Source organism: Sylvia atricapilla, chromosome 8 (assembly GCF_009819655.1).
Source record: "Sylvia atricapilla isolate bSylAtr1 chromosome 8, bSylAtr1.pri, whole genome shotgun sequence".
Taxonomy (NCBI): Eukaryota; Metazoa; Chordata; class Aves; order Passeriformes; family Sylviidae; genus Sylvia; species Sylvia atricapilla.
In genome coordinates, this window is record NC_089147.1 from 6141619 (window position 1) to 6169554 (window position 27936).

The 27936-nt window shown below is 38.4% G+C and overlaps 1 protein-coding gene across 3 annotated transcripts in view; it reads left to right on the top strand.

Moving 5' to 3' along the window:
* Window positions 1-27397, top strand: part of CACUL1 (CDK2 associated cullin domain 1) — a 43370-nt gene extending 15973 nt beyond the window's left edge. The window contains exons 4-9 of one of the 3 annotated variants that reach the window (XM_066323501.1): window positions 3991-4086; window positions 8232-8334; window positions 19565-19654; window positions 21544-21682; window positions 23812-23855; window positions 24353-27397. In XM_066323501.1, the coding sequence (XP_066179598.1) occupies window positions 3991-4086; window positions 8232-8334; window positions 19565-19654; window positions 21544-21682; window positions 23812-23855; window positions 24353-24393 (513 nt within the window). In that variant the 3' untranslated portion in view covers window positions 24394-27397. The remainder of the gene's footprint in view (window positions 1-3990; window positions 4087-8231; window positions 8335-19564; window positions 19655-21543; window positions 21683-23811; window positions 23856-24352) is intronic. The other 2 variants (XM_066323503.1, XM_066323502.1) reach the window with 2 other exon arrangements.
* Window positions 27398-27936: the final 539 nt, after the last annotated feature.

A 27936-nucleotide genomic window follows, 5' to 3' on the forward strand; every position in this document is an offset into this window, starting at 1 on the left:
CTTCATAAACAGATTAACTTTGTGTTCCTCAAGCACAGAACTGTTGTCTCTGATTCTTTCTTGTGAGCCATTTCTGAATTGTTTTGGGCCAGCAGCTGCCTTCTGATTTCATGTGTTCAGTTTAAGAATGCTACTGAGACTGGTTTTCAAGCTAAAGAAAACCCTATATCTTTTTCAGATTTGTGGTTTCTTGTCCACAAGGGCATTGAAATGCCTAAAACTAGATTTAAACTACGACAAGGGCATTGAAATGCCTAAAACTAGATTTAAACTAAGGGAATGGTAATTTAGTATGCAGGATCTCCAATTGCTTGTTTTGTTTTGACAGTGTCTTGTATGTCATCCTTTCTCAAATGTGTTTTCTTGTTACTTCTCATTTCTGTTGGTGTTGAGATGTCCACCACCGTGGTGTGTGAGGAAATGAAATTTTGTCTTTAACATCAACTTATAAACAGCAGCCATAGTACTTTATTTTAAGAAGCGGTTGACTCACAGCCAAGCAGAAGATGTTAAGCCAATACATCAGTTTGAGAAATCCATCCAAACATTTGATGCTCCTGTGGACAGACACACAGTACATTTCTTGCTGGAAAACTGTTCTTAACCCTACAAGTGGCAGATAAGAGCAAATGTAGGAGAGCATTGAAACTGTCTGCCTGTATTGTATGTTTTAAAAAAATGCCAGACAATCAAAAAACCAACAAATTTACAAAAAAAAAAAAAAATCATCCCCAACTCCCTGAATTGATAGTTTGGTAGGATTCAGGATGAAGAGTGAAGGAATGAGGGATCCTCTTCTTTCCTGGAAAACCTTGGGCTGGGAGTGTGTATTTTGAATAGCTTCTGTAATACATCCCTCAGGTAAGATAGGAGTGGATTTAAAGACTTAATAGTTGCTGAGGAGTTGTCAGAAGTAAAAGTCATGCTTAATGCTGCCCCTCCCCTTGTAATTTAAACAGCTGAATGTATGTGTTCTCTTTTTCTGGACTAGGACCAGGAGTAAAAAGTGTCAGCCAGAGCAGGTGTGGGTTTTTTTTTTTTTTTTTTTTTTTTTTTTTTTTTTTTTTTTTAATAGCAATATCAGAAAAAGTATAGATTTTTAAATACAAGTTGGCCTCTAATGATGGCTACTTAATATAAAAATCTTAGCAACTTCTACTTACTCATGAATTTGTTGCTATGTGCTGCTTTTTAGTTTGCAAAATTCAAGTAGTTTATATAAAACTATTCCACCTCCAGTTATTGTCCTATAAATGTTAATGTAGAGATGTGGAGAAATATCCTGTGCTGAAGCAAATAATTGATTTCAGCCTGGCAGTTTGGAGCAGCCTGACAGTAACACTGTGATGAACAGAAAACAGATGGTTCTGTTTTCCCCACACAGATTACAATAATTCTTAGATGAGCTGTGAAAATACTATTATTGATTTCTCTTTGGCTTGGGTATTTTGGTAGTTTACAAGTCAAGCTTTAGTTGAGCAGAGGTTGATTGTCAAACTTGCTTTTTTGTTGTTGTCCATAGCTGTTAATGTCTTGGCTGTTGGGGCTTGACATGAAACGCTATCAGGAGAATAAAATTGAAAAGTGACATTTCATGCTGATAAAGCAGACACCACCATAATTTCTGCATTGCAAAGATTAAACCCAGGGCCTGATATTTGCCTGACACTAGTGAGGCACTTCCTCTGAAACTGTCAGGACCTCTCTTAGCTTTTCTTGTCTCTATCCAGAGCAGTTTTCCACTCGATTGCAAGGCAAGGTGGTGGTTGACAGCTCCCAGGTGTCCTTCTATTAAAGGGCTCCCGAGGTCGTTCTCAGGAGCCAGCTGGGTGTGCAGATGTTGTCCCCTCATAAACAGCCTCTCTTGGTCTTGGGGAGCTGAGCTAGCAGAGTTCTCATCTGCAGTGGGGAAAAAAGATACCAGTGCTTATATCCCCTGTCAAAACTTCGGCAGACTGGCTGCACTTATTGCCTGGGATTAAATCTCCACTGCCCAGACAACTTGTGTCTGTGTTTTTTCTTGTTGGCTTTATTGTTGTTTTGTTTTTTTTAATGAAAATGGCAATCCATCAGTGAGAGAAGAGTGGTGCGCTGTGTCAGGCTATGGTCTCCTTTTGTCTGACATGTTCTTTCAAGTAGAATTTTCCTTTTTCTTTAATCTTAGAAGCTGTATACAAATCAGAGGGTATAACCATATTTAAAGTTGAGGTTGAAAAGGAGTGAAGCAGGAATACATACTGCTTAGAATGCAGATTTCATTGCATGCTATTTGCAACAAATTGTATATGTAGCTATATATGAAAGGGAATCCTTGGAGCTCATAGGCACTTTTATACGTTGTGGGCATTTTGAACTAAAATTTGTTTGGCCACCCTGAGAACTGCATTTGCAATAAGATTAAAACCTTATGATCAAAATGAGGAATAACCATATATAGCCTTTGGCAACTGCATATGGAATAACAGTCTTTCTTCCTTTGCCAGTTTTGCTTTACTTTCTGAACTGTCTGCTCTATATTGGTGTTTGCTGTGAAAATTACCCACGTGCTCATTAAGCATATTAAGAAGGGAGGCAAAAGAAGCTATTTTAAAGGGAAAAAAGGAGGTTATAAATTTAGAATACTTGATAGAGCAAAATATCATCATAAATTTTAACTTTTCTTGCAGGGCTGCTAGTGAGCGTCTGAAGGCTGAAAGGCTGAAAAATGTTTGTGAAGGTTGCTTTAAGTAGTTCTGATAAGGTGGTCGAGGTGCAGCAAAGGCTTTAGTGTTTCTCATGCCACAGATGCTTTGGCTTTAGGACAGTCTTTGAATTTGTTTTCTTGCAAGGTCCCAGTTATTGCTGTATTCTCTATCTTCTTTTGGCTTGGGGCTGTCAGAGGGGAAAACAGTGCAGGGGAAGAGAAGTTTTGCTTCTGATTAGGGAGCAACCTCAGGCTTGTGTAGTTGTATCTCTGTATGTGAGCTGTAGGAACTCAGGCAGCCACACAGCCCCTCTGGAAAGACCAAAGCAGGGGTTGGGCCAGAGGTAGGGCAGTGTAAGGGGGAGGATTGGAGTGTTGAAGTGAATAGTGGAGCAAGACATTGCTGTAGCTCCACTTCCAGCTGTGGGTATCTAACTTCTGAATGCTCCAGTGCCGCTCCCCTGCAGGCCTTCACATGGATATTGTAACAGAAACAGTGCTTAGTGCTTCCCATTCTTCTGGTTCTCTTCTCCTTTTAACTTCACCTGCTGCTGAGCAGATCTTTTAAGCTTCCTTATCTCCTTTGGAAAACAGGACATTGTAGCCACAAAAAGCACATTCAGGTTTTGTGTAGCCAGGTTTAGGCTGGGGCTCCAGGGGGATGTTGTGTGCTAGAGCAGGGCTGGAGATTTCCACAGCCCAAACCTGGAGCCTGAGACCTGCATGCAGAACTCTCTCTGAAGATATTGCTTCTTTGTGAGGCTGAACCCCTTGAACACTTGCTTTGCCTGAGGTGACCCAGCAGTAACTTAGAAAGGTTTTCTGTGGGAGGACAGTGTTCCCTGGAGCTGGAGGCTCCAAAGCAGCAGCTGAATGTCGCCCTGCTCTGGTGGAGTGAAAGCTCAGGGGGGTGGGAGCACACACTGCAGCACTTGTGCAGATTTGGTTATGGATTCTAGGCATGACAGCTGGTGCTTTCAAAACAAACCTCTGGTCATGAAAAAAGTGTTTTTATTTGCGTATGCTAAATGTCAGCTTGTTACAGGCTCACTGTATTTCTTACTGAATGGACCTTGTGCTCTGGGCACTGATGTACAGTCCTAGGCAAAACCTGGTTACTGAAGGGAGATTGGTTTTGCTGGAGGGAGTTAGAGCAGAAACTCTGGAATGATGTGTGGCTTGCTTTGTGTGGACCTAGTGTATCAAATCCTTTGTAGCTGTTTGAGTTTGCTATGAAAGCATAGCCCATGCTGTTCCAGATCTTTCTCTTGTTCAAATTCCAACCTGACTTTTACGGTTTCTTGCAGGCCAGCCCTCCAGATCTCTATATTGAAAGATTTAACGTAGCTCTTGGACAGTATATGGGAGCATTGCAGAGCATTGTGCCTCTTTTCATATATATGGTAAGTTTTAGAAAATTCTTTTCAAATAAATATGTCCATACACAAAATGCTGACTGAAAGGGAAAAGAGCAAAATGTGGCTATAATGCTTTCTGACCTGTAAAACTTAAGATTTGTTCCTAGTTTTGGTGCCTGCCTAACAATACTGATCAAATTATGGGGAGAGGAAGGGGAAGCCATGCTTTTTAAATGCAGGGTTTTGCAGTTGGTTTCTGCCCTAATGCTTCTTTCCTGGGAGTGGGAAAAAAGAGAATAAAGGGAAAAAAGCCATCTCAAATAGTTCATTATTTGTATCTTTTTTGAAAAGAGGTCATTTATTGACTTGTTAAGTTTTGGCTTCTTAGTTTGGGCAGGTTGTGGAGATGATTATTTTTCGCTTTCAAATAGTGCAGATTCAGAAAAGGCAGGAAGAAATGTGTCTTGGAAATGTCTTTATCATTTGATCAAGCAATTCAGTCTATTGGCTGGATAAAGACACAATAATGTTCACAGCACTGTCAGGTGTACTTGGCATGGTGCAGAAACCAGTTTTTTGTGTCCTTTTTGTTGAAGTACCTAAAACTTAAATTGCCTTTTTTTTTCCTGTTATAAGGAATAACTTAATCTTGAAATTTGTCCTTCTCCCAGAAACTGTCCTTGTTTTGGCATCACTTTAGAAATGAAAAAATAAAAACCCCAAACCAAAAAATGGATTAAGCAAGCCTCAAACTCTTCAAAGTTTTTCTGATCGGTAATTTCACAGAGTTTGGGAAGCAGTAGCCTTTAGGAGGCTTTCCTGTGTCTCAATGAATTTAGGTAACTTGATGCAGTATTTAGGTGTTGTGCTACCATACAGATTTATTGCATTAAAAGAGGAATTTGCCTTTTTTGGACTTGGTATCTTCTAATCTGCCCTTTTATCTGGTTCTGTGACGTTAGTTCCTCTTGCTGCCAAAAGCAATGCTGACTTTGCTCAGCTGTACAGCTGCTTTATAAGGCAAGTTAGGTGTCATGTTTTTTCACTGAAATAATTTCAGTGTTGTGCATGATACGGGAAATATGTCTAGAGAAGTCAGGGTGAAAAATGTGTTTCTTAGTTTTTTCTGTATGGATTTGGAAGTACTATGTACAGGTACTCTTACAGTCTTACACTGTAGTGTCTAATCAAGTTTTCTCATACAGCAACAACAGTTTCCTTTGTTTGGTCCAAAAGTACAATGGAAAAACAACTGCAAGAGGTGAATGCCTAATTACAGTCTAAATGACAGCTTTGCATTTATTTTAATAGGTACTTTCCAAAGCATTTTGAAGTGGTCGAAGTTGTTAAACTCTGCCTTTATGTCAGAGGTGATGAGGTTTCCGTTTCTGTGATTGCTTTAATCAGGGGTTTCCAAGGCTGTTGAGTTGCTCTTGAGGACTTTGTTCTGAAAGGATAATTATATTGCTGCCTAGGAAAACTTTTAATATGCATTTAAATATTTTTTAAAATCTGTGAAGCTGAGGAAAAACTAAAGCTTTTATGTAGAACTGGAATATGGCATAATATTTTGTCTTAGTCCTGAGTGTCTTAAAAGCAGCAGCAGCACTTTTCTTTCCTGATCAAAGTAGGAAAGGTGAGTTTTTTACCCTGTGTGTGGTGACCAAGGGGCGTTTCCAGCCTTATCAGGAGGGGTGGCTGAGAGGACTGACCTTGAAGGAGTTTCCTTTTTCCTCGTTTTGCTGGGAGCACTTTGTTTTTTCAGGTGATGATGGTTTTTTTCAGTCTTAGGCTGTTGCAGCAGGTTGGTCAGAAAAGCACAGAGGCCAGCAGACCCTCTGAGATTCTGTGGGTTTAGGCTCCTTACTGAAGGTAAAACAAATTAAACTGGAAGTCAGCTTCATACACAGTGGTTTGTTCCTGACAGAAAAGTGTTTTCTAAATTTAAGGGAGATTATTGTGGGTGCTTACAGGTTGTACATATCACAGTGTGCTACACACATGAATGAACAAGTATTTCTATTTGAATAAAAAAATAAAATTTAGATTGTGTATTTTTCTTACAGAATCTCAGTTTTTCATTTTACTTTGAGATATAGCTGAAAATAATGTTGTTTTGCCATGTTATATGAGCCTAACATTAGTGAGCACTGCAGTTTTGGGATAGTTAAAATCTTTTCATTACCTCCAAAATACTGTTATTTTACTGGGTGATATTGCACTTCATTGCTTATCAGCTAGAGGGCATTTTGTGTGTGTCTGTATACACAGATATATGTGAGTATGATGTGATAAGCACACCTATATACTGTGTTCTCTTCTTTCAAGTACTAATTGATCTCCTCTTAATATTAACTGAGTTTTATCTTTTAAGATTTGCCAGATTGCTGAATCATAAGGTGTTTTGTAGAATAAATGTTTGTATCATAACTGACTTGCTCAGTTACTCACATCTGCTTACCTTTTATGTGTCAGTTAGATCTTTATGTGATTTGAGACATTTTTCAGGAAACTTTGGCATGGCCTAGGTAGTGACAAGTTATACAGAAAATCTTCCTGATTTACCCCTGACAAGAATGGGGGAAGTGACAGCTCTTCTGCTGTATCCTTCCGACACTGTGGATTGGAAATTAAGTACTTCAGTTAGATGCATTTTCATTGTCTATTTAAGCTCACACAAGTGGAGCATCTTTTTGGAAAGGTGTTTCCAAGTGAGAAAATGTGAAGAGTTTTTTACATTTCTTCTGTGTTTGTACTGTATTGTAACTGCTGAGGTTTTTGTTACTTTTCTAGTAATGAAATTACTAGGATTTAAAGCTTAGGCTTTCCAGCCCCTGAGCAAAATGAAGCATCCTGTCTTGCACATCTAGTGCAGAATGGTTTAGGAAAATGTTCTGGTGAAAGGCTGTAGTGTGGTGTGTAGCTTAACACTTCCTCGAAGTGTATCTTTAGTTGCTGTGGGTTTCTATTGCAATGGCAATTCACCATCCACTAAAACCTTTACCAGTAAGTTAGTCTGTTTCCAATTGGGGTATGCTGTCTGCAGAGCCTTTCCCTCAATCTCTGTTCACAGGTGAGGGGAAAAAACTGAGTCCTTGTCAGGATAAATTCAGGATATCAAAGGAAACCATCAGCAGCAAGTTTAGTAAATTTAAAAAAAAAAAATCTTTTTAAGGCTGTTGTCCATTACTGCAACAAATTTAAACTACAATAGATGCATGTATTCAGGCCTCAGATTGGCTTTGTTCTACCAGGTTCAATCTTTATTAAAGGTAAATAACTGCTGGTGAATGTTCTCTCAGAAGTTTAAGGGGTTTCAGATTGTTGCAGTGTGTACAAACCAAGAGAACTTGCAGTACAAACCAAGAGAATGGGTTTCACATTGAAACGTGAAGATTGCTCTGTGTTCTGAGAGTTCTGGTTTTGTTAAATGCTTTAGTAAGTAGGAGAAAAACTTGATTTAAAGCATGGCAAAACCTTTCTCCCTTTAATTTATCTCTTCTTCTATTAAATCTCTCAGATAAGTGTTTCTCTGAATTATTTTTGAGTTGGATGTCTGTTAGACTATCTGTTTAACTCTTCTACACCATTTGTCCAAATTATTTAATTCGGCTGTTCTACTTACAAGTTAGCTTTTTAATGGTAGGAGATTTATCTTGAAGCAATTCCCCCCCCCAGCTTTTAAAACACTTCTTTGAATAAGACACAGACAAGAAATCTTGCTATTAATTGCAGGAAATGGAGCATTGATACCAAGAGTACATTAGATATTGGGGCCCTTGAGGAGCTCATGAATATAATTATGTTTGAATTTCCCTCAAAAAGATGAATTCTTTATTAATGCTGAATTGGTCAAAGTAAAGGATTCCTAAAAATTTTAATGTAGTTCACTTTTCGTGTAGATTTGTATATATCATTAATTTCCACAGCTGATTCATTCTGAGTAGCTATCCTCTGAGATTGTCAATGAAACATAGAAGTGGATAGTTGTGCTGATGACTTATTATTGTAAGCCATCTATTTTAGTGGCTTAATCACTTTCAGTCATTGAGAAGAATATTTTCTTTTGTTACAAACATATTGTCCAGCTGTATTTTGCTATTAAGAGAATTTACAAAATTTCTAAAATGAAATTTGCTTCATTTGCTATTATGAGAAACAAACTTGAAAACTTCTGTCTTCTTTTCCAGAATAAATTTTACATAGAAACCAAGCTAAACAGAGACTTAAAAGATGACCTTATAAAGCTGTTTACGGAACATGTTGCAGAAAAGCACATTTACAACCTAATGCGTAAGTAAAGCTGTTGATTTTTCTTTATAATGGAAGCCTGGAGAGCCACAGTGCTTTCAGATACTGTGGAAATCCAAAGCAAATGGGGATAAAATGCCAAATATTAGTGAACTTCAGTACAAATTCCTTTGCGGTATGAGGAAATGCAACACACTTCAGCTTATTTTTTTCAGAAATCTGACTTTGTAAGAAGTGATGCTTTGCTTGAGATCTGTGGGAATCAATGTTTATTTTCCCTTGTGACTTTTGATTATGGCAGAATGAATGTTTTATTGTTCTGTTGTTTATGCCGTTACTTTCCAACTTCATTATCAAAATATTGACAGGTGTCATTAAGAACATGGTGTGGTCAAAGAACTGTGATACCTCTGGGGTTATTGTCATGATGTACTCGAGTACTGCTGTAGGTGGTGAGCTGCAGAATGCTGACAGCACTTTCTCTCTTAGGTTAATGGGTTGATGCAAATATAATGTGCTTTAAGTGATACCCACAGGAGCACTGAACGGGAAGTGTGACTCCTGTGGTGAGCCACAGTGTTTGTGTGAAACCTGCCACTTCGGAGAGTGTGTGAGCACAGGGACCTCGCTGCTTGGTTAGGGCAGCTAGGAAAGCATTAGAGCAATGGGAGTGGAGTTTATGGCTCCTTTTGTCTTTGCTTGGGCAGCAATGCCCTGCTCTTTGCAGGCAAGGGCCGGGGGAAAGGAGCTGTGCTGTTGTTTCAGGCTCACTGAGGTGACTGCCTGGGAGAGGGTTGGGTGAACAGGGTGACTGCAAGGTCAGGGAGCCTGGCACCCCACAGGGCTGCGAGATCATCAGCTCTGATGACGTCTTGTTCTTGCCATCTGGAAAAGTGTCACTTAAGAGCAGATCACATCACCTTAAAAATAGCAGAGCAGTGAGAAATGCCCAGCCATGGGCCTGATGTTTTATTTTGTGCCAAAGAGAATTACTGTGGTGAAACGTGGTAAGATGATTGCTGCAACAAGATCATGGAAAATCTGGCTGATATTGTGTTAAAATGTTTGCATTTTTCAGGCAAAGAATTCTTTTTTCCAGGCAAAGCAAAGGTGTAACACTGAATAAGCCTCTGACATAAGTGATGTCAGATGTGTTGTTGCTAAGTAATTAACTTTCTGCAGTGATAATAGCAGAATCAAATAGAAATTGCAGATGAACTGTTGAAAGGAAAAGACCTGTGGTGTTGTGTGTGTGTGGAATCAGAAATACTTTTCCCCAGCTCTGTTAATTGTAGAAGTATAATGAAAAAAGTGAAAAATGAAAAATAAAGGTAAGCTGTCTGTGTTGCTGTATATGAAGTCTCTTGTTTAATGAGCAAGAGAGGTTCATTTCCTTGGGTTCATTTCAGTCTGACCATCAGTTTATTAAAGCTAGGTTATTTGGGTTTTATCTGCCTCCTAAGTAAGATGATAAATACTGACAGGCATGAACTCCTAACTGTGATCTGATTTAATTAAATCTTGGATAAGAGGATCTATAAATTGAGTTAAAGTATGCCTAAATAAAATTTGAAACTTGCTAACAGGTTCTTGGGAAACAATTGGATACATAGCACATGATATAGTACTGCAGATGTGCTGAAAAAACTTGTAGTACTGTATTTTTTTCTGCCTTTCTCAGCTGGTTTTTTCTGGCTTCCTGAAATTCAAACCAAAATAGATGAGAGTAGTACCTTGCGTTTTGGAAATGTAAGGGCTCTATGAAAATAGAATGCAAGTTGATGTTTGTTACTTACTTTGCTTCTCAATGTCAGTGTATGGTGCTCTTTGCTGATATTTGATGTGGATTTTGTTCAGAAAAAAAATGTTTCTGTATTGAGGGGGGGGGGAAAGTACAGATACGAATGTGAGTACTTTGGAAATTAAAGTCAAGGATGTTGTGATTGGTATGGAGAAATGGAGTCCTGGGGCTGTTTTTTTTAAGAGATGCTGCAGCTGCCACTTCAGTGAGAGGAAGCATGCCTCCTCTCTGTTTGAGAAAAAAAACCCAACCAAATTACAAGATTGATTTAATCCGTTTGTGATCTAGACTTGGAGGGTCAGAGTAACATCTGCTCTTGCTCCTGAAATTTGTTGCTATGTTTGTACAAAATGGGTTTTGTTTATAGTACCTTGTCATTCTCTCAGAGCCTGGAAGCTGGCATTTCTATTTGCAGCTGTGTTCAGGAAGGACTCTTAAGTACATTTCAGGTTCATTTGATTTTTGAAAAAGTTCCTGCTCCACTTCAGAAAGACAAGGGAGAGAAGCCAGAAGAGCAGTGCAGCCCTAATCTCTTCCTTGGCGTTTGATCTTGCTCAGACTCCTCCAGGCTGAGGCCCCTCATTCCTGAGCTGGTTGGTGGGAGGCAGGAAGATGCAAGATCAACACCTGTCTTTGTGGTGGGAGCACTTCTCCGAGCATTTGGTTGCAAAAATTTCAGTCATCAAGGTGTCAGTTCATGGTTTGCAAAGGCAATATTGCCTAAGTGAACATAGACAAATTTTTCCTGTACCAATCCAGTTTGGTTCCATTTGGGGTTGGAGAGGTAATTTTTTTTTTTTTAAAGCACTCCACTGTATGGAGCACTTCTCATTAGTTAAAGTAAATACATAATAAACCCCCACAATACACAGATCCATGAACACAGCTGTTGGTGAAACACTTTTACACTCACACATTTATCAAGTCGATGCTCTTCAAATTAAAATGGGTACGTTTGAACTAAGTGAATATAACCTGATTATTTTCCTTACAAAGCCAAAGCTGGCTCTTGCTGATAAGGCTGCTGCATTCAGTAGCTTGGGAGAAGTTGCTGTGTGCAGAACTGCTTAACTGAATGTAACAAGCAAAGATACAGCATCTTATTTACAGGCAGCTCCAGAAATGAGGGTAGGAGGGCAAGAAGATGCAGATAATATCCCCGTGTCACTAGGGAAGGGATGGTGGAGAATATCATCTTTGTTCCTGCTACAGTCCTGCATGAGGTGACTTGTAAGCAGAAAAACTCAGAAATAGGTTTATTTTCTCCTTGTGCAGCCACTATCTCCTCTGATAGTCCTGCACTGTAATCTCCGTGCCCTGCAAACATCCTGCCTGTTTATTCTCATCTGGAAAAATGGCAATTACTGTGTGAAAGTGACTAACAGCTGCTGAAACTCTCTACTTCTAATACGTGCAGGTAGAATTCAATGGCAGAGTATTTGCAAGTAACTGCTACTCTTCTCTTTTTGGATATTGGCAGCTCAAACCAAGCTTTCTTTCGAATCTAACAAAAGAGGGAAAAGCCATTAACATGATGTTGCGTCTCCTTGGTGGAGAGATCACTTGGGTTTAAATTACAAGTGTTGGCAATTATTTTTTCTTCCTGGAAACTGAAGAAAGGAAGGGGAATGCTGGGCTGTAATCCTGCTCTGGGAGGTCGATGACTTTCCCATACTAAGAAAAAAGCAACAGAAAGCTAAGCTGGTCATAGAGGTGAAAGCTGCTTTAGAGGGCAGTCTTCCTCTCCTTCCTTCTCTGAATTCTTTGCTGTAGCACTTCAGCCATTTATATCTGGGTGTGTAGGGCTGTTTCTTGCCTTGCATGTTACTGTTTTGAGTTCAAGAAGTGTTTTTCACTCTTGAAAGAGCAATGTACTGGTACAGATCATTCAGTACAAGTTGGTTCTTCCCAAAAAAAACATCTGCCTGCACTTTTGTGCAGTAGTTACTCAACTGGGAAGTCAGGTGAACTTTATCTGAGGGAAAATAGCTTTGTGCAGCACTTTTGATTTTGTTCTTGTTGCCTGGAGTAATTCCAGAATTAGCCACTGAAGCCTGAGCACACAAAGTGGTTACTGTGTGTGGATTCTAAAGGCATGTAGGCAGTTGTTGAATATAAGTCTTTATGTCAGTGCCTTTGTGAGTTCAGAGCTAAAACTCTGTATAGAAATATATCACTTATATTTGCCAAAGTAGAAGTTTTTCTCATGGTTTCCAAGAAAAAGTTCATTGGAAAAAGTCAGGAGGAGGGAGGCCACTCACAGTCTACTTCATTATGTTTTCAGTTTCTAGTTAGTTACAGAGGAAGTCTTTTCTCTGAAGATTTTTACATATGACAGCTTTGTTTCTTCCTAGTTAGGTCACTTGGATTCAGATGAGGAGAAGAGATCTTGTTGTTCCATTTTCTTTATTTTTTTGTTGTTTTGTTGTTTCGATTTTAGAATTTGTTGGTCTTTTGTAAGATTGTAAAAGAACAAAAGAGGTAATTTTCATATGTCTGGCAGAGCTTTTTCTCTTCCTTGAGTGAGCCTCTCAAGATGTAATACAGGATTGAATGAATGTCTAAGTTTGTTTCATTGCAAAACTAAAGATGGATTTGTGGGAGGTGTATTAAACTTCAATAAAAGGTCTGTTTATGTTGGAAAAGGTTTTTCCTTTTTAAAAACAGGAAAGATATTGCCAATGCATTGCTGCTTTCTAAAAAATACCAGAAGAGTTAACTGAAATGATGGAAAAGCTTGCTAACATCTCTTTAACAACGAGATTGTCCAGCTTTTTGATTCAGCAGGTAGAAATGTAATGCAAAATTCTAGAGAATGGATCTATTTCTGTCTGTTAGAGGTTGAAGAATGCAGCAGGGAGGACGTTGCCTGTGCAGAGATTCTCCTGTTGTTGTGCAGTGCCTCAGTAGGAGTGCTTGTTGTTCTCTGGGCACCCAGCCCTACCTATTTAGCAGCTGTGTTTTGGTGTGCTGACCTTCCAAAGCCTGCTGATTTCAGTGAAGCAGGGGACCTTCCTCATCTCTTTGGCTGTATGCTGCTTTGACAAAATGCTTTTCATTAATAAATGCCATGTCCAAGCTTTTGTTTGTGCATGCAGATCTCTGTTTGAGAGGAGCAGTGCAAAAGGCTGAGAGAAGGACTGTGATTGATGCCAAGCTCGTGGCCTGACTCTACAGTTACAACAGAGATCACAGGGTTTGTTCTGATGTGTGCTGGGTTTTTTTATTTACTCCCCTTGCCTCACCCTTTGGCACAGATAGACAAGAAAAAGATGGATTGAATTGACATTCACCCTGTTTGAAGTGGCTTTTCTTCCCTCCCTTTCAATTTCGACATCTGTCTCAAACAATCTGCACATGAGAAGCAACCTGTTAACTGTATTGATGCACAAACTGCAGAAAAAACACCCTGACAAGGGGAGAAACCACTCTCATGGTTTCTCAGCTTCTTGCAGAGAGCATTGCCCCCAGCCTTTGTGTATGCTGCTGACAGTGAAGAAGTTGTTCTTTGAGCTTCTCATTTCCATGTCACATTTAATGACTGTGTTTCATAAGGAAAATGTCTGTCCTGAGCTGGTTTTGACAGAAGTGCCTGGAGCATCATGATAAGTTTGGTACAGCAGAACTATGGGCTTTTATCTGAAAAAGGCCCTGTAGGAAGAGCTGAGGGTTTCATGGCTTGGTTTAGGCAATGTCTGCATGAAAAGTGGCATGGTGTAAATGGAGCAGAATATGAAACTGCCTCCCTGTTGGTGTTGAGGACCCAGTGCTGACCTTTCCCTAATTTTTTGGAGAGTTCTATTTCCCACTTGTTCATGTCAGCTCCTTTGGACTGAGTGCCAGGCAGTAGCAGTTTGAGCACATCTGGTTTAGTCTTGCCCGAAAGGAATTGAAGTAATATGCTCCAAGGCAGCTCTGTCATACCAACCAAGGAGCAGCAAAGTGGGGATGATCAGTAAATTTGCTTCAAAATCACATTTCTAATCTGAACTAAAGCTTTAATATAGAAACTGCCCTCAAGAGTTCGAAAACATTATTCTTTTTGGTTTGGGATTCAGAGTGACTGCTGTGATGATAGAAGCAATGTGTTTTAAAAATATCTTTTTTGATTACTGAGGCCCTTTCCTTCTGTAATACACGGGGCGTTACTCAGCCTCTAGACACTGCTTTGCTTTCTCCTAAAACTTTGAAAAGTTAGTATGAGAGGAAAATCTGCAGAACTCTACCACTTTCATAAACTATATTTTTTGCTTTTTAAGTTTAAGAATGAGACAGAAAAAGGGGAGATTTCTTTGAAAAGGAAATATTTAAAAAGGCAGAATTTCTGGCCTGTGGAGTGACACTGTCCTTAGAATTAGCATATGTGTTCAGACAGGTAAAATGAAATGAGATTTCTTCCAAAGGGTCTTGAAAATGAAGAAAGGTAGCAGAGCACTAGGAGAAAATACCAATTAATTTAGTGTGTTTGTGCCAGACTAAACCAGGGTGATTTCTGTTAGAATTCTTCAGAAACAAAAAGCTAATGTACTCTTTTCCCCAGCTATAAAGCTGTTGAGGTTCCAGCTTCTGACAGTAATTGATTAAAAAGTCTTTTTTTTGAGATGTAGGGAAGAGATGCAGTTATTCTAAAGTTCTTCATTGAAAATAATTTTTAAATAATTTTATGTATCTACAGGATTGTGAATTTCAGTATTTAATTTCTACCTTATTTTATGTTGGCAAAGAGTTTAATCATCTCGAGCTTCCAATTCTAACCTTCTAAACAATGTTCTCCTTCCTCTCCTTCCTTCTTGCCTTTGGAATATTGATAAACACAGATAACTGACAGTGAAAATGAACTGCAGCATTGTTCCACTTCTTTTCCAGCCCATGGGGAGAGTGCTGGGATTGCAGGAAAATCGACCATTCCTTCAAAACTCTTGTCACATTAATGTCACCCTTCACTTGGACCTCAGCAGAGACCTTTACACTCTCCAGGAGTTACTAAGAGAGCTTTTGTGGCTGTTAATGTTTTATTCCTCCTGTGCTCTGCAGATCTGATGGAATAATCAATATTTACATGCTCAGCAGTTTAAGGGGGCCATCACTAATATTGAAGTTGCAGCTGTAATTTGACAGCGAAGGTCTAAGTAATTGTGTTGTAACAACACTGGGAGCAGTCTGGGTTGTTACCAAGTGTTGTAGAACACATTCTAATTCTTTAAATAACAAGCTACATGCAAATTTTGTCTCTGAACTAAACCTTTCATGAAAAGAACTTCAGGTAATTTTAAAAAATTGCAGCTATATTTCTTATTTTCCTTGTTTCATTTTGATTCAGTTGCAGCATCTCAAATTAAGTTGGAAAATAGAGTCTCAGGTAATGACCATCATGGTTAATCTGGCTCCTTGGCAAAGAAATAGGAGTAATATTCCAATTTCAACAAGACCTCATAAAATTATAAATGTGAAAATACCAGCCTATTTTCCAATTATAGAAGTCCAAAAGCATATATCACTACATTTATAGCTTTGTTTTTCATATTTATTCTTTTTACAGCACTGAATATTTTCCATGTGATTAAGACTTAGAATTTTTGTTTCATAGCATTTTTACTATGTACTTAATAAAGCTTTTGGTCTATGTAATGAATATTTTAAGAGTAAGCCGTGGCTTTATTAAATGCCTAGTGGCAAATACATAGTAATAAAAACTTTTTATGTCTTTTTTTTTTTTCTGATCTACATTTTAATTCATTAAAAACATATAAAGAATTTTAAGTTGGTAAAAAATTATTTTTAGTTCTGTTCAAAGGAACATAAAACCCCAGGATCATAAGGAGTTTGATATAACTGCAATTGTGAGGGCTAAGCCAAAGAAAAAGTCAATTTCTATTCAAAAGGCTTTTGAAGTTCTAGATCAATAATTAACATGGAGGAACTGTACCAAGATTAAAGAAGTGAAAAAATAATATATGATCAAACTTCATCAGACAATGTCATAATAAAATAGGCAGCAGGTAAAAAAAAACCCTGACAAACCAAAAAATGCCAAATAACAAGAATAAAAAACAAGCACAAAAACCAGACCAACCTAGAGAAAACCACAACCCAAAATGGCAACAACAAAAACTTTCAGGTGCATTTTGGCTGCCAGCTGTGGCAATTCCCTCCCTGTTTAATTGCTGTTGGTGTTGGGGTTCAGTGCAGTGCTTTGCATGGACTGGGATAAAGGAACCACCTTACCACCTTCGAGGTGAAAGGGATTTTATCACAGTGAAGTGGAAAGGTTTGTGTGGTCAGATGGACCCTGAATCATTTGGCAGAGGGAAAACTAATTTATTCTGCTACAGATTTGACTCCATGGGATCTGCAGATCATCTCCCAAGGGGCAGAAATGCTCTGCACTTATGTAAGGGCTCAGTTCCCTAGAAGTACTGAAGTTGTTACTCTGTACAAAAGTACAGACATTGCACACATCACTATGTGTGAATTGAGTATTAAAAAGCAGAGTTTGTACAGCAGGACAAAGATCTCCAGCATCTGTTTATGCTGAGCAGTGGGTTCTGCTGCTGTTGGAGACTGGAGAGCTACAGCTGACTAATGCCTTGGTGTGGAAGCTGATGGGGTTGCTTTTAGTGGGAATGTGGTTTCTAATTTTTATCAGGTGCATTGTTGAGTAGTTACAACTTTGAACACATCTGCCTAAATCATACTGAGGTATGATTTGTTAAAATAGCTTACTTTGATGTTCTGTTAGATTACTACAGAGGGAGGAAAAAAGCCCTTGGTGTAGTAACATGCAAAAGTTTCACTGTTCTGCCAGAAAGGTTATGTCTTTACCAAGTAAAATAAATCTGTTTTCAAGGGAATGTTCAAGGTAGAAAAAGCTTTTTAGAACAGCTAAACCCTAGTTTCCACAAGTCACTCTTGAGTTATGAACAAGTGAATTTCAGCTTGTTAAGATATCATCTGCTACTCCTGGAATTATTGGGCTCCTGGATCTTGTGCAAAGTACCCCACTGTAATTAGGAAGTAGCTTAAATGTTCATCCAGGGACATGGTTTTCCAATGATGCTGTGCAGTATTGGGGTAACTTGATTACTGCAGAGTATCTCAAGTGTTGTAGGTTCATATCTCTCTGCAATATTGTTCATTCACTGTTCCTCAGAATTCCTTGAGGCCATTTTGGATGTTGTGTTCAAGAATATTTCAAAGCATTTTGTATCTTTCTGCATTTAATGCATTTCATCATGGGAGCCCATACTTCCCTTTGATTCTGCCAGGAGTTGTTTTCAAGACTCTTTACAGGGTAATTAACTTGTTCACATGTTAGTTACTTAGTCTGTAGAATGTAGTATTAATTAATTAATGTGGAGGTGGTCAGATGGTATCATGGTGTCATTACCACTCTCATTCAGCTGAGGTTCAGTTTTATTTTGCCTCTCCCTCCTCTCTCTCTGTAAATGCTGCAGGTGCAGTTCTGGGAGTGGGTAGAAGGAGTCTGTGCAACTTCTATATTGTAGACTCTCACTAATTATTATAATAAAGCAAGAGTCAAAGCCTTAGAATTTGTTGGTCTTTTGTAAGATTGTGAAATAACAACAGAGGTAATTTCAGCATGTCTGGCAGAGCTTTTTCTGTTCCTTGAGTGAGCCTCTCATGACGTAAATACAGGATTAAATCAATGTCTAAGTTTGTTTCATTGCAAAACTAAAGATGAATTTGTGTGCAAAGAAGTTTTATATCTTTGCATCTTAATTTACAACTTTGTCTTTAAATTTCTATTGAGATCTTTTGGATCTGTCCAGAGAGGAGTCTTGTTTGCCGTTATGGAAATCGTTCTGAAAACACAAATCCTACAGCAGTGCTATTCACTTTTTGAGGCTTGATGTCCAGCTTTTGGACAAGCTGGGTTAGTTCATGCTGTATGGCTTATTGAACAGGATATTCTTTTAACTTTCTTTATTGAGAATGAGGAAATACATGCCATTACTCTGTTATCCTGTTGAATGTAATACTGTCATGCTTGTATTCATTGGAGTGAGTGATTTAAATCTGTGGCATAGCAGGTGATGTGTGCATTTGCAGAAAGCAAGGTAAGAAATGTTAATTTCTGAAGCTGCAATAAAAGAATGAAGTTTTTTTTAAGTAATTTGTTTTGTGTAACTTAACACCTGCACATGAAGAACAAATTCAAAGGTCTTTGGATGCTTTGCAAAGCTATTGGTGATGCTTATGCATAAGTGGCCACGGTCTAATTAATTCTATAAATATTTGTATATGCACACACATTGTTTGGATTGTGCATTACTGTCACATTATAAAGCACTATGCCCAGTTTAATTCTATGATTTCCAGCTTTCTTGCCTGCCAAGAGGCTCTTTGACGAATCTTTAGGAAAGGGGCTTTAAATATGTCATTACAGAAAAAATCACAGGCTCTCACACCCTCAAGGCTTCAGCTGAAAGAGCAAGCACTTTTAAGATGACTCTTTGTAAAACAAATTCATCTAAAACAGTTAAATTTAACAACTTTGATTACTTGAAGGTTACAAAAAAGTACTTTGTTTTAATTTCCCTATGACATGAGCCACTTAAATAGTTTCAGAAAGAGAAGAAAAAACATGCTACTGAAGATTTTTCTTTCTATTTAAGCATTCTAGTGGCAGATGCTGAAGCCAGAACTGGAGATGCTCTGAAGCTTTAAAAGCAGAGCTTCTCCAATGTAAGCCCAAGACTTGTGTCCCTTAGGTGGAATTGTAAGAGTCATTGCTCCTCCTCTGGTGGGCACAGAAGAGTGCTCAACTGCTTTGTAGAGACATGAAAATCAAGAGGTAGCAGTTGGTTTATACCTTCTTAATTTCTCTTTTTTGTGTGTATGTGTGTTTCTGTAATTCAGATGTATGTACAAAGCTCATATAATTACAAATAAGGATTAAAAAACTGGATATCACAATATAAACAGTAAATGTGCTATTGGCAGTTTTTTCCTCAAGGGGAACGTGCAATTATTAACTCATGTTTAATAGAACAACTTTTCTTCTTTGACATTTACAATTTTTGCACTACACGTGCGTGGACTTTCAATCCATCCTTAGTTTTGTGTGCAAGATTCTAAATGCTGTAAAGAAAGGATTTGTGGATCTTCAGATGTTTACACACCTGGTATGAGTTTGCTTCAGTTGTTTGTTTGAATACCTAAAGCCATCACCCTCTTGGTTTTGTTGAATCTCTGCTACCTTCAGTGAATAAAAATAAGTTATTACACATTTTTCACTATATATCATTTGAGCAGGATACTTCTATCTGAATGTGATGTTTTACTGCTCTTGAGAATAAGTTGAAATCACATATGTGGCTGTTTTCTCTGTGAGGACATCAGGTGCCAAAACCCCCCACAATTACTGTATTTTTTGATTAAAAAAATCAGTGTGTAAGAGGCTGTGTTTCTTGGTTGGAAAAATTGTTGATTGTGTTACTTTTGTTTCAGCTTTACTTTTGGAAGCTCAGTCAACACCGTTTCAAATAACTCCTTCAACCATGGCAAATATTGTGAAAGGCCTGTATACACTACGACCAGGTAAAAAGGAAGAATGTTTGTACTGATTTCATCTTGTGCTTGTCATTTGTTTGCCAAAATGTGTCCACTCTCTAAGTAATGCACAGTTAACAATGAAAGTGTGTTGTGTTTTGTGCATCAGAATGCTCAGTTCCACCCTGGTTCTTGTTGCCTGTCTGTCACCTGAGCAAGATACCGTGTGAATACCAAATAGTTTTTATAAAACAAACAACCCAACCCTCTGTTGTGGAAACAAAGGGAAGATCCATTCCTTCTCTATTAAAAAAAAAAGGAAAGAAGGATGATAATGAGCCAATCATGGTAGAAATTTAGAAGTATTGAAATGGTGAATGTTGTATTGAGAGACGCTCTTCAAACAAGCAGATCTTTGGCAGGAGGTGAATGATTGACTGTTTCTTTTATGAAGCCATTGTTTTGTTGGTATTATTTCATGGAAGAGTTAAACTAGTGAATGCATTGTGACATCTTATGCAACAACAATTATATTGAAAGGAAAATGGGGTTTTTTGCAGATTTTAGTCAATTTTGTACAAGAATATTTGGGTTTCTAAGTGTTGGAGAACTGAGGAGAGCCTTACCCTGTGTTTGAGAAGTTTTTAGAAACAGGAAGTGTTAAAAATATCCATAAATAAATGGTACCTGTTTCCCTTCCTTTTACAGTACTTGCAGTTTCTTACTATGCATGAGAGAAGGATTGTGCCTGAGCTTCAGTCTATTTTTACAGTCCTCATTTATGGAAATAGAAATGAGAATGGGAATTCTTTACAAAAAGCTTTAGTGCAATTTTTATCATGTGTACAAACCAGGAATATAGTGGACTCTACATGTACAAAATGCACTTTCTGTAAGCAAGATTATTTTCATCAAAATAAGCATCATCATCAGCATCAACATCAGCAAAATTAGCATACTTCCATCAGTTCTAAGGCAATGCTAATTTCAATTTAGAAAGTGTTCAGGACCAAAGATAGGAAGGGTGTATACATAAGTATAAAAGTATTACTCTTTCAAAAGCAATTCAGAGTGGTTGTTTCTTGACCAAACTTCATATTGTAGGTGATGGGCTTGTGATGAATTCCTTGGTGAATTTAAAAACATCCCTTTTTTCTAAGTTGAGATCAAATTTCAGGTAACTCTTACAGCCTGTGGAAAGTCTGGCTGCAGAAATAGTTGGGGGCTGTATATTTTTCTCAGAACTTGATACACAGTTGCTGTAAAGCCAATTTTCATCCCTTCTTAGTTAAAGCCTCGAAGCAACCTCAAGGTAAATTGTCTTGCTCCTGTAAAACAATGTTCAGTGTAGTGAAATTAAATCACATTTCTGTCCTGAAGCTGAACTAGTACAGGTTAGAATTATATTATGAACATTAAAAAAGTGTTTGTCTAAGCTTTGGAAGATCAGTGAGAGAAATGCATGGATTCCTTTGAAATGGGAATGGAGGAGTAGGGTTGTTTGATGATACTACTGTGCTTTTTAGAAGTAAGGCTCAGGGGGGAGAAGAGTACATTTTGGGGATAAATTTCCCAAAGTGTTACAATCATTATCTAATTATCCAAGTGAGTCTGCTGATCATCAGTTGCCTGTCCTTAGGAGTGTCCAGAGACTCAGCAGGTCCTGTGAGATGCAGCAAGAACTGAATTTCAGTTTGTTGATGAGGTTGAGAAAAATAGTAATTCTTCCATCTGCATGTAAACATCTGATTTCAACAGTCTCAGTATTTGTTCTGCTTTAAGGCCTGGTTTCTGTGGATTTGGGTTTTTTCTTTTCCTTTTTTAAAAAATTTAGGATCCAAATATGTGTTCAAAATAAAGTTACAATTGTCAAGCAGTAAAATTTTCACAGAATATCTCTTCCATGCATTTTGTTATTGCTTTCTCTCTTCTTACAGAATGGGTACAGATGGCACCAGCTTTATTTTCTAAATTCATCCCAAATATTCTACCCCCTGCTGTGGAATCTGAGCTTCAGGAATATGCTGCTCAAGACCAGAAACTTCAAAGAGAGCTTATTCAGAATGGATTTACTAGGTAAGAATTATTAATCTTCAGTAATGATTGTGCAGGACAGTGCACAATGGTGAAATGGTAAAAATGGATGTACCTAAAAATACTGAAGAAATAATTCAAGAGTTAATAAAGAATCTTCACAATTCTGAAATATGGCCTTATTTTCAATGTCTTTTGAGCACTAACAGCCCCACAGGTGATACCTAAAATGTGGATGATTGTAAGGCTTGAAATTTTTTGATCAGGTTGCTCACACTTCATGCATCCCTGGGTTTTGGTTGTGCTTGCACTGCATGATCGTGCTCCTGTTCAACTTCAACCTTTACTTTGGCTGTTTGTTTTCTATAAGCTCTCTTTTATTCATGGTGCTTCTGAAAATGTCAGTTTTCTCCTTACTCCACTTTCAGAGTTGTTTATACAGGCAAAGTGTTTATTTTAAATAGATATTTCCTATCTGAGTATTGAACTAGGGAGGAGGAAAAGGCAGAGGAACAACCAATAAAAGGCACAGCAGAAAATGCTTATACTGTAAATTGTTCCCTCTGGGCAGTGCCTGTTGCTCTGTGCTGTTCTATTTTTCTGCCCAGGTAAAAGCACAGCACTTTTCTCCATTTCTGCAGTACTCTGACAATCTCAGATCAGGCTGGGGAAGCCTCGTGTTCTACTCCCAACAGGTCCATTTCTTCATAAAGAGAAAAAAAGTCTTCATTTTTCCTGTTACCTTAGTAATGCTGAGAGTCTGGCCCTGTAATTTGAACATCCACTAGATGTGGGTATGTTTAGTGTTGGGTATATTTCTGGATTTCATACCCAGTGGTTTTCCTCAAAGGTCATCTCGCTCTTCAAAGCTTGGTAAACTATTGAGCTTCAGAGCTCTGCTGTTGACCCAAATGCAAATGATGTGGTGCAGACACTTTCCTTTTAAGGCTATCTGTTGAGGAAACTAATTTTTTGAGAGATAAGCATGAAAATAAAACCGTAAGACCCTGGGCTGAGAAAAACAGTGCATTTGACCCAAGAAACAGAAGTGTGAGACTTTGTAACTGAGTAGGCGTATAATGCTGACAAAAGAATGTAATGTACAGAACAGAAAAGGGAACAATTTGGTGGTGTCAAACTTTCAATCTTACTAATTCTGTAGGTGGCTGATAATAGTTCTGCTTACAAGTGCATTTCACCAGTTTCACACTGCTCAGAGAACTACACGTGACGTTTCAAGTAGTAAGTCTACATCCACAAAAACAACTGGTGTTTTGAAATGCAGTTTGCCTTGCAATGGTCAGTGTCCCTTCCTACCCTTCCCAGCCTTTCATACAGTCTCTCCTCCTTACAGAAACAGCCAAAGAACTCCACAGCCAAGTCTCTCATTTTCAGGTAACTGAAACATTTTTCAAACCAGTTGTTTTTGTGGATATAGACTGTTGTACTTGAAATGCCACGATTAGTTCTCTGAGCAGTGTGAAACTGGTGAAATGCACTTGTAAGCAGAACTATTATCAGCCACCTACAGAATTAGTAAGATTGAAAGCAATAACCATGAGGAACACAGCACAGTGAGGTGTGTTCAGCAGCAGTAATTGCACATCAGCTTCTAGTTGAAGAACAACAGCTTATCAACACCATTAAGTGCGAAAATCTTCTGCTTAAAGAGCAAGTGTTGTCAGCTCAGACTTGCTTAGAGTCTCTAAGATTCAGGAGCATTTTTCAGACTGACAGATGCAGAGTTTTTTCTCACATAGTTTTGCAAAGTTTGGTTGAGGAGTTCAAAGTGAGGAAAACAATTTTATGCATGTTTTAAGCTCCAGCTTAAAAATGCATATGAGCATTTTTCCTCATCTTCATTTTGTAAAAGATCATCCTGTGAGATCAAGCCTACTGTCTGTAGCAAAAGGATCAGCTAATTAAATCTATGAAATACAGCTTATACTTCCAGTAAATCGAGATTGCTGCAGAGTAGTAGTATTGTTACTATGTTTGCATTTTGTTTCTAAATCTCTAGAAGCTGCTAGTTGTGCTGAATTGTTTCACTGTTGTTTCGAAGATCACAGAATGGTTGGGGCTGGTGGGGACCTTTGGAGGTCCAGAGGAGCAGGGACATGTTTAATTGAGGTTATCATGAAAACACCACCTTTCTTTGCCTTCTCCTGCAGAGGTGACCAGTCACGCAAGAGAGCTGGAGAAGAGTTAACTTACAGTAAGTACAGCTCCAACCCTGCCCCTCAGCAGGCTCCAGCCCCTCACAGCTTGGCCATTCAGGTCCTGGTGGACTTGTGCCTTCTCAGGGTGGGGAGGTGTCAGAGGCTGCATCTCCATGTGTAACAGCTGTCTGCAATGTAATTTTTACCATGCCAAGAAATAATACAAACTGCTTGGATGTAGAGCCATTGGGGAATGGTGTTTGTTCTGGTGCTGTTGTTAACTTCTGCTCATTTTATGGCCCTCTTACCACCAAGTTTCCTCATGTGCTTTCAGCTGAGTATGTTCACTTTATTCCCTGCCATAAAATGTCACACAGTTTTATGATTAACTCCTATTATAGGCTGATATGACTGAATGGACCTTTATGTGGTGTATCAGCTTTTACACTGTGAATGTTTTGCAGACACTGCTGTATTTTGAGGGAAGGGTTGCAAGGGATACAGTGTGGAAGTTTAATATGAAAGAATTTCTCAGCTTTTTCTATAATTTCAGATGGCTCATCAGCTTGTGCAAGCTCCAGGGGATACAGATAGTGAAAATACTGGATCAGCTTCTATTCCTAGCCAGAACAGACACTGGAGGAGCACAGGTGGTATCTGGAGCCTCCTTTGGCAACTGCTGATACTCAAGCTCTGACACGAACTATGTCTCAAAGAAGAGTTTTGGACTTTCTTCTTTATATATTAAAATGTCAGTTGCTGCTACAGTTGGGATGACCTTGAAAGACACAATTCCTTGGTCTGGCCTATCAACAAGTTCTTCTTCTGTGACCTTTGTGAGGAATGCACCTTGAAAAACAATCCTTTCAAAGTGGAAATGGGCAGCCAAAATCAGCAGCTTCCAAAAGTGTTAGAATGGAAGAATCCTTTTTGCACTCTTTTCTTAATATTAAGGACGTTCTTAAAACTAGTTAACACGTCAGTGTATTTGATTTTAAACTTCAAGTTATTTTCTGGAGCTTCTACTTAAATAATAAGAATAAAGTTTCATTATTTTGCAGTATTTGTTCGTTAGTTTAAAACCTGTCACCTTTCAAGAGTTGGTCCCATATAAATGTATCTTCTGTCAGGGAGTTTTGAATTCCAGATTTTTCTTTTATCTCTTTTTTTGTTACTTGGAATTTTGAAATCTGTTTTTCCTATGTGTTTGTACTCTGTGCCTTCAGCTTGTGCACTTTGCGACTTTATAGACCATATTTTGTTACTGCAAAATGTGTTCTTGAGGAAAAACTTGATATGAACAAACATGCTGCAAAGTTGCACTTTTCTCTTGCATTTATGGGAAGTGAAAATAAGGAGGAAGGAAGAAAAGTTGAACCTATCACCATCACTAATTGTGACTTGGAAGTTTGTCCCCATTATTTTTCACATGTGTTAGTGTTTAATGCAGGGACCAACTCTTGTAGAATCCCCTCACTGACTTTTCATTGGCCTCAGGAGTTGGACTGGATGATCCTTGTCCCTTCCAATTCAGACCATTCTGTGATTCTATGATTCCATAATTGCAATAGATGGAGATGAGAATACCAGACTGAACAAAATACCAGGATGAGGTTTATGTTGTGCTCTGTAAAAACATTGTGGGCCAAAACTCTCCAGTCTGGTATCTCTGCAAGTGCATCTCTCCATCAGCACAAGATTTGCACTGGGCTGAACAGCGGTACCTGCCCAACATCACTCTGTGGCTCCTGTGCCATTTCTCCTGCTGGGGAGATGTGATGGGGCTGTGACAGTGGCTATAGTCAGAATCAGGGATTTCAGGAGTGATAAAAAGTGTGCTGTGTCCCATCTGTCTCCAGTCTTATGTCCTGGGATCCAGCTGAGCCATTTCCAGGGGATCTGGGCCTAGGGGCTAAGTCTGCTCATTGTGATGTGGGTTTTAATCTGCAGTATGGCTAATGCAGCTCTTTCATGAGGGGAGAAACATACTTGAAAAAGCAGTTTGATTACAGGGTTTGGGGTTTTTTTTTCATTACTATGGATTTGTTTTTTATCACCTTTAGTTATGAAGAGAAATAGGTTGGTAATTTAAAAAAAAAAATCTTTCTGAAGTGAAATAAAAGTTTGTTCAGTTTTGTCTGGCACAACTCTTAATGCCTGTTTTAAAAAACAACACGAAATACCAACACAACTCCTTTCATGCTTGTATGGGTTCATGACAAAATGCAAGAAAAAGAAAAAAAAATAGATGCGGCAGGGACAAAGTTTCTTTTTGTTTTGTATCCAGACTTGATGTCAGTGGATTTAATTCCATCAGTGTCTCATCGGCCACTTTGGCAGTGTGGTTTGGTTGGAGGGTGGGGGAGGAAGAATGAGTTTGACACTGGGATTGATTCAGATATGATTTCCCTGTGTCTTTCTTTGCATATTTTCAAAGCCTGTTTAATTGTGAGGAGGTGTTTTTTTTCAAATTAAGATCTAATGCTTTACTGCTTTGTGTTCAGTGCAGAACAATGCCAGCAGCCTGAACTTATCCCCAGTGGTAGAAACCAAGCCACTCTGAGAAGGGATTTTCAGGTGTTGGTTGTGTCTGCTTCAACTTCGCTACCAGCTACTTAAGTTGGAGCAGAATTAGATAAAATCAGGGGATTTGAAAATTCTGTCAAAGTGTGCTGTGGAGAAGTCAGTAAGGCTAATAAGGAACAAAAATAATTTTCCAGCTTCCAGGTTTTTAAAATTTTGGCTTTAAACAAAAATAAAACCTCTGATAGTGTCCTTAGCTTTAAAAATCACTGTCTGCTGAAATGGCAATATTCTTAAGAATAGATGCATTAACCTAATTTGGTTAAAGTTTGTTTACAAGTTCATTACCATCTTGGTTCACACAATGCAGTAACCAAGCTCTGTCATCTTCTTTACGTGATCACAGTTTTTCTCTGTTCTTAAAGTGATTTCACTGGTTCAGGTTTGTAAATAACATGTAGTTGCTTTACTTCATCTCTGAGGCAAGGGTTTAACATTTATTTTCCATTGCATTATGTTTGGGAAAACAAATTCCCAGAGTGACAATTCCATCAAAGGTAAAGCATTCCTGTCAGTGTGGTCCACTGTGTATGCACTGAGTAGGGCTTGGATGCTTCTAGTCCTGTTCAGCATTGTCACCACCGGCCCCCATGCCCAAGGAATCTTTTTGTTAAGCACTGTCTTATGTTGTAAATTTGGCATTACAATTCCTGTATGTTTTGGCATTATTTACATAATGCTGAAATGTTGTTTATCTGTTGAAGACATTATCATTGTGACTGAGCATGGAACAGAATACAGGATACTATACTAAATTATTTTGTTTCTCTGTAAACTTGCATTTTACTTACAGTCAGACTAACTCAGCCAACTTGAGCATTGGTACTGTCAAGCCACAATTACCAACAGCATGATCCTAACTTCAGTAGTCAATTTAACCAAATAACTTGTGGTGAATCTGTTGCATTTGTAGCTTACTCTGTTAAGCAGTAAAGTTGGTTCTACAATGAGTGTCCTCTTTATGTTGCACTGGTCCTATAGCCAAGCTTGCTACATTAAAATATTTTTAGATTAATTTCATTTCTTTATTTGAGAAGTTGAGATATTTAAATTCAGCATGCTGACTAATGGTTGGCAGTTGTTGATACCTGGTCTTTGGTACAAATGATGGGGTGGGGGGTCTAACCTAGTAAGTACCCAACTCTTCTTCAGCTGCATCTCCTTCCTGCAGTTGTTGGGGAAATGTTTACAGATTAATGCATTGAAGAAGTTTTTGTCTCCTGTCATTTGACAGAAATGTGATCAGCCAGACTTGTCCCTTTTAATTTGTCCCTGACATGATTATTTACTTTCTAACAATTAAGAAAACCCCCAAGAACTACAAAGGGCATGTTTTAAGTGACTGAAAAAGGTTTCTCATGTACACTGTGACAACACTAGTGAAAGGAATATTCTGTAGAACTATGGAATAAAAAACAACCCCTTGAATTTGGCTCCTGTCATCAACCCAGCTCCAGCAGAGAGAAAACAAGGAATTTTGTGGGGGTTTTTTGTTTGTTTGTTTGTTTTGGTTTGGGGTTTTTTTTGTGTAATGCCTTGGCATGCACAAGATAT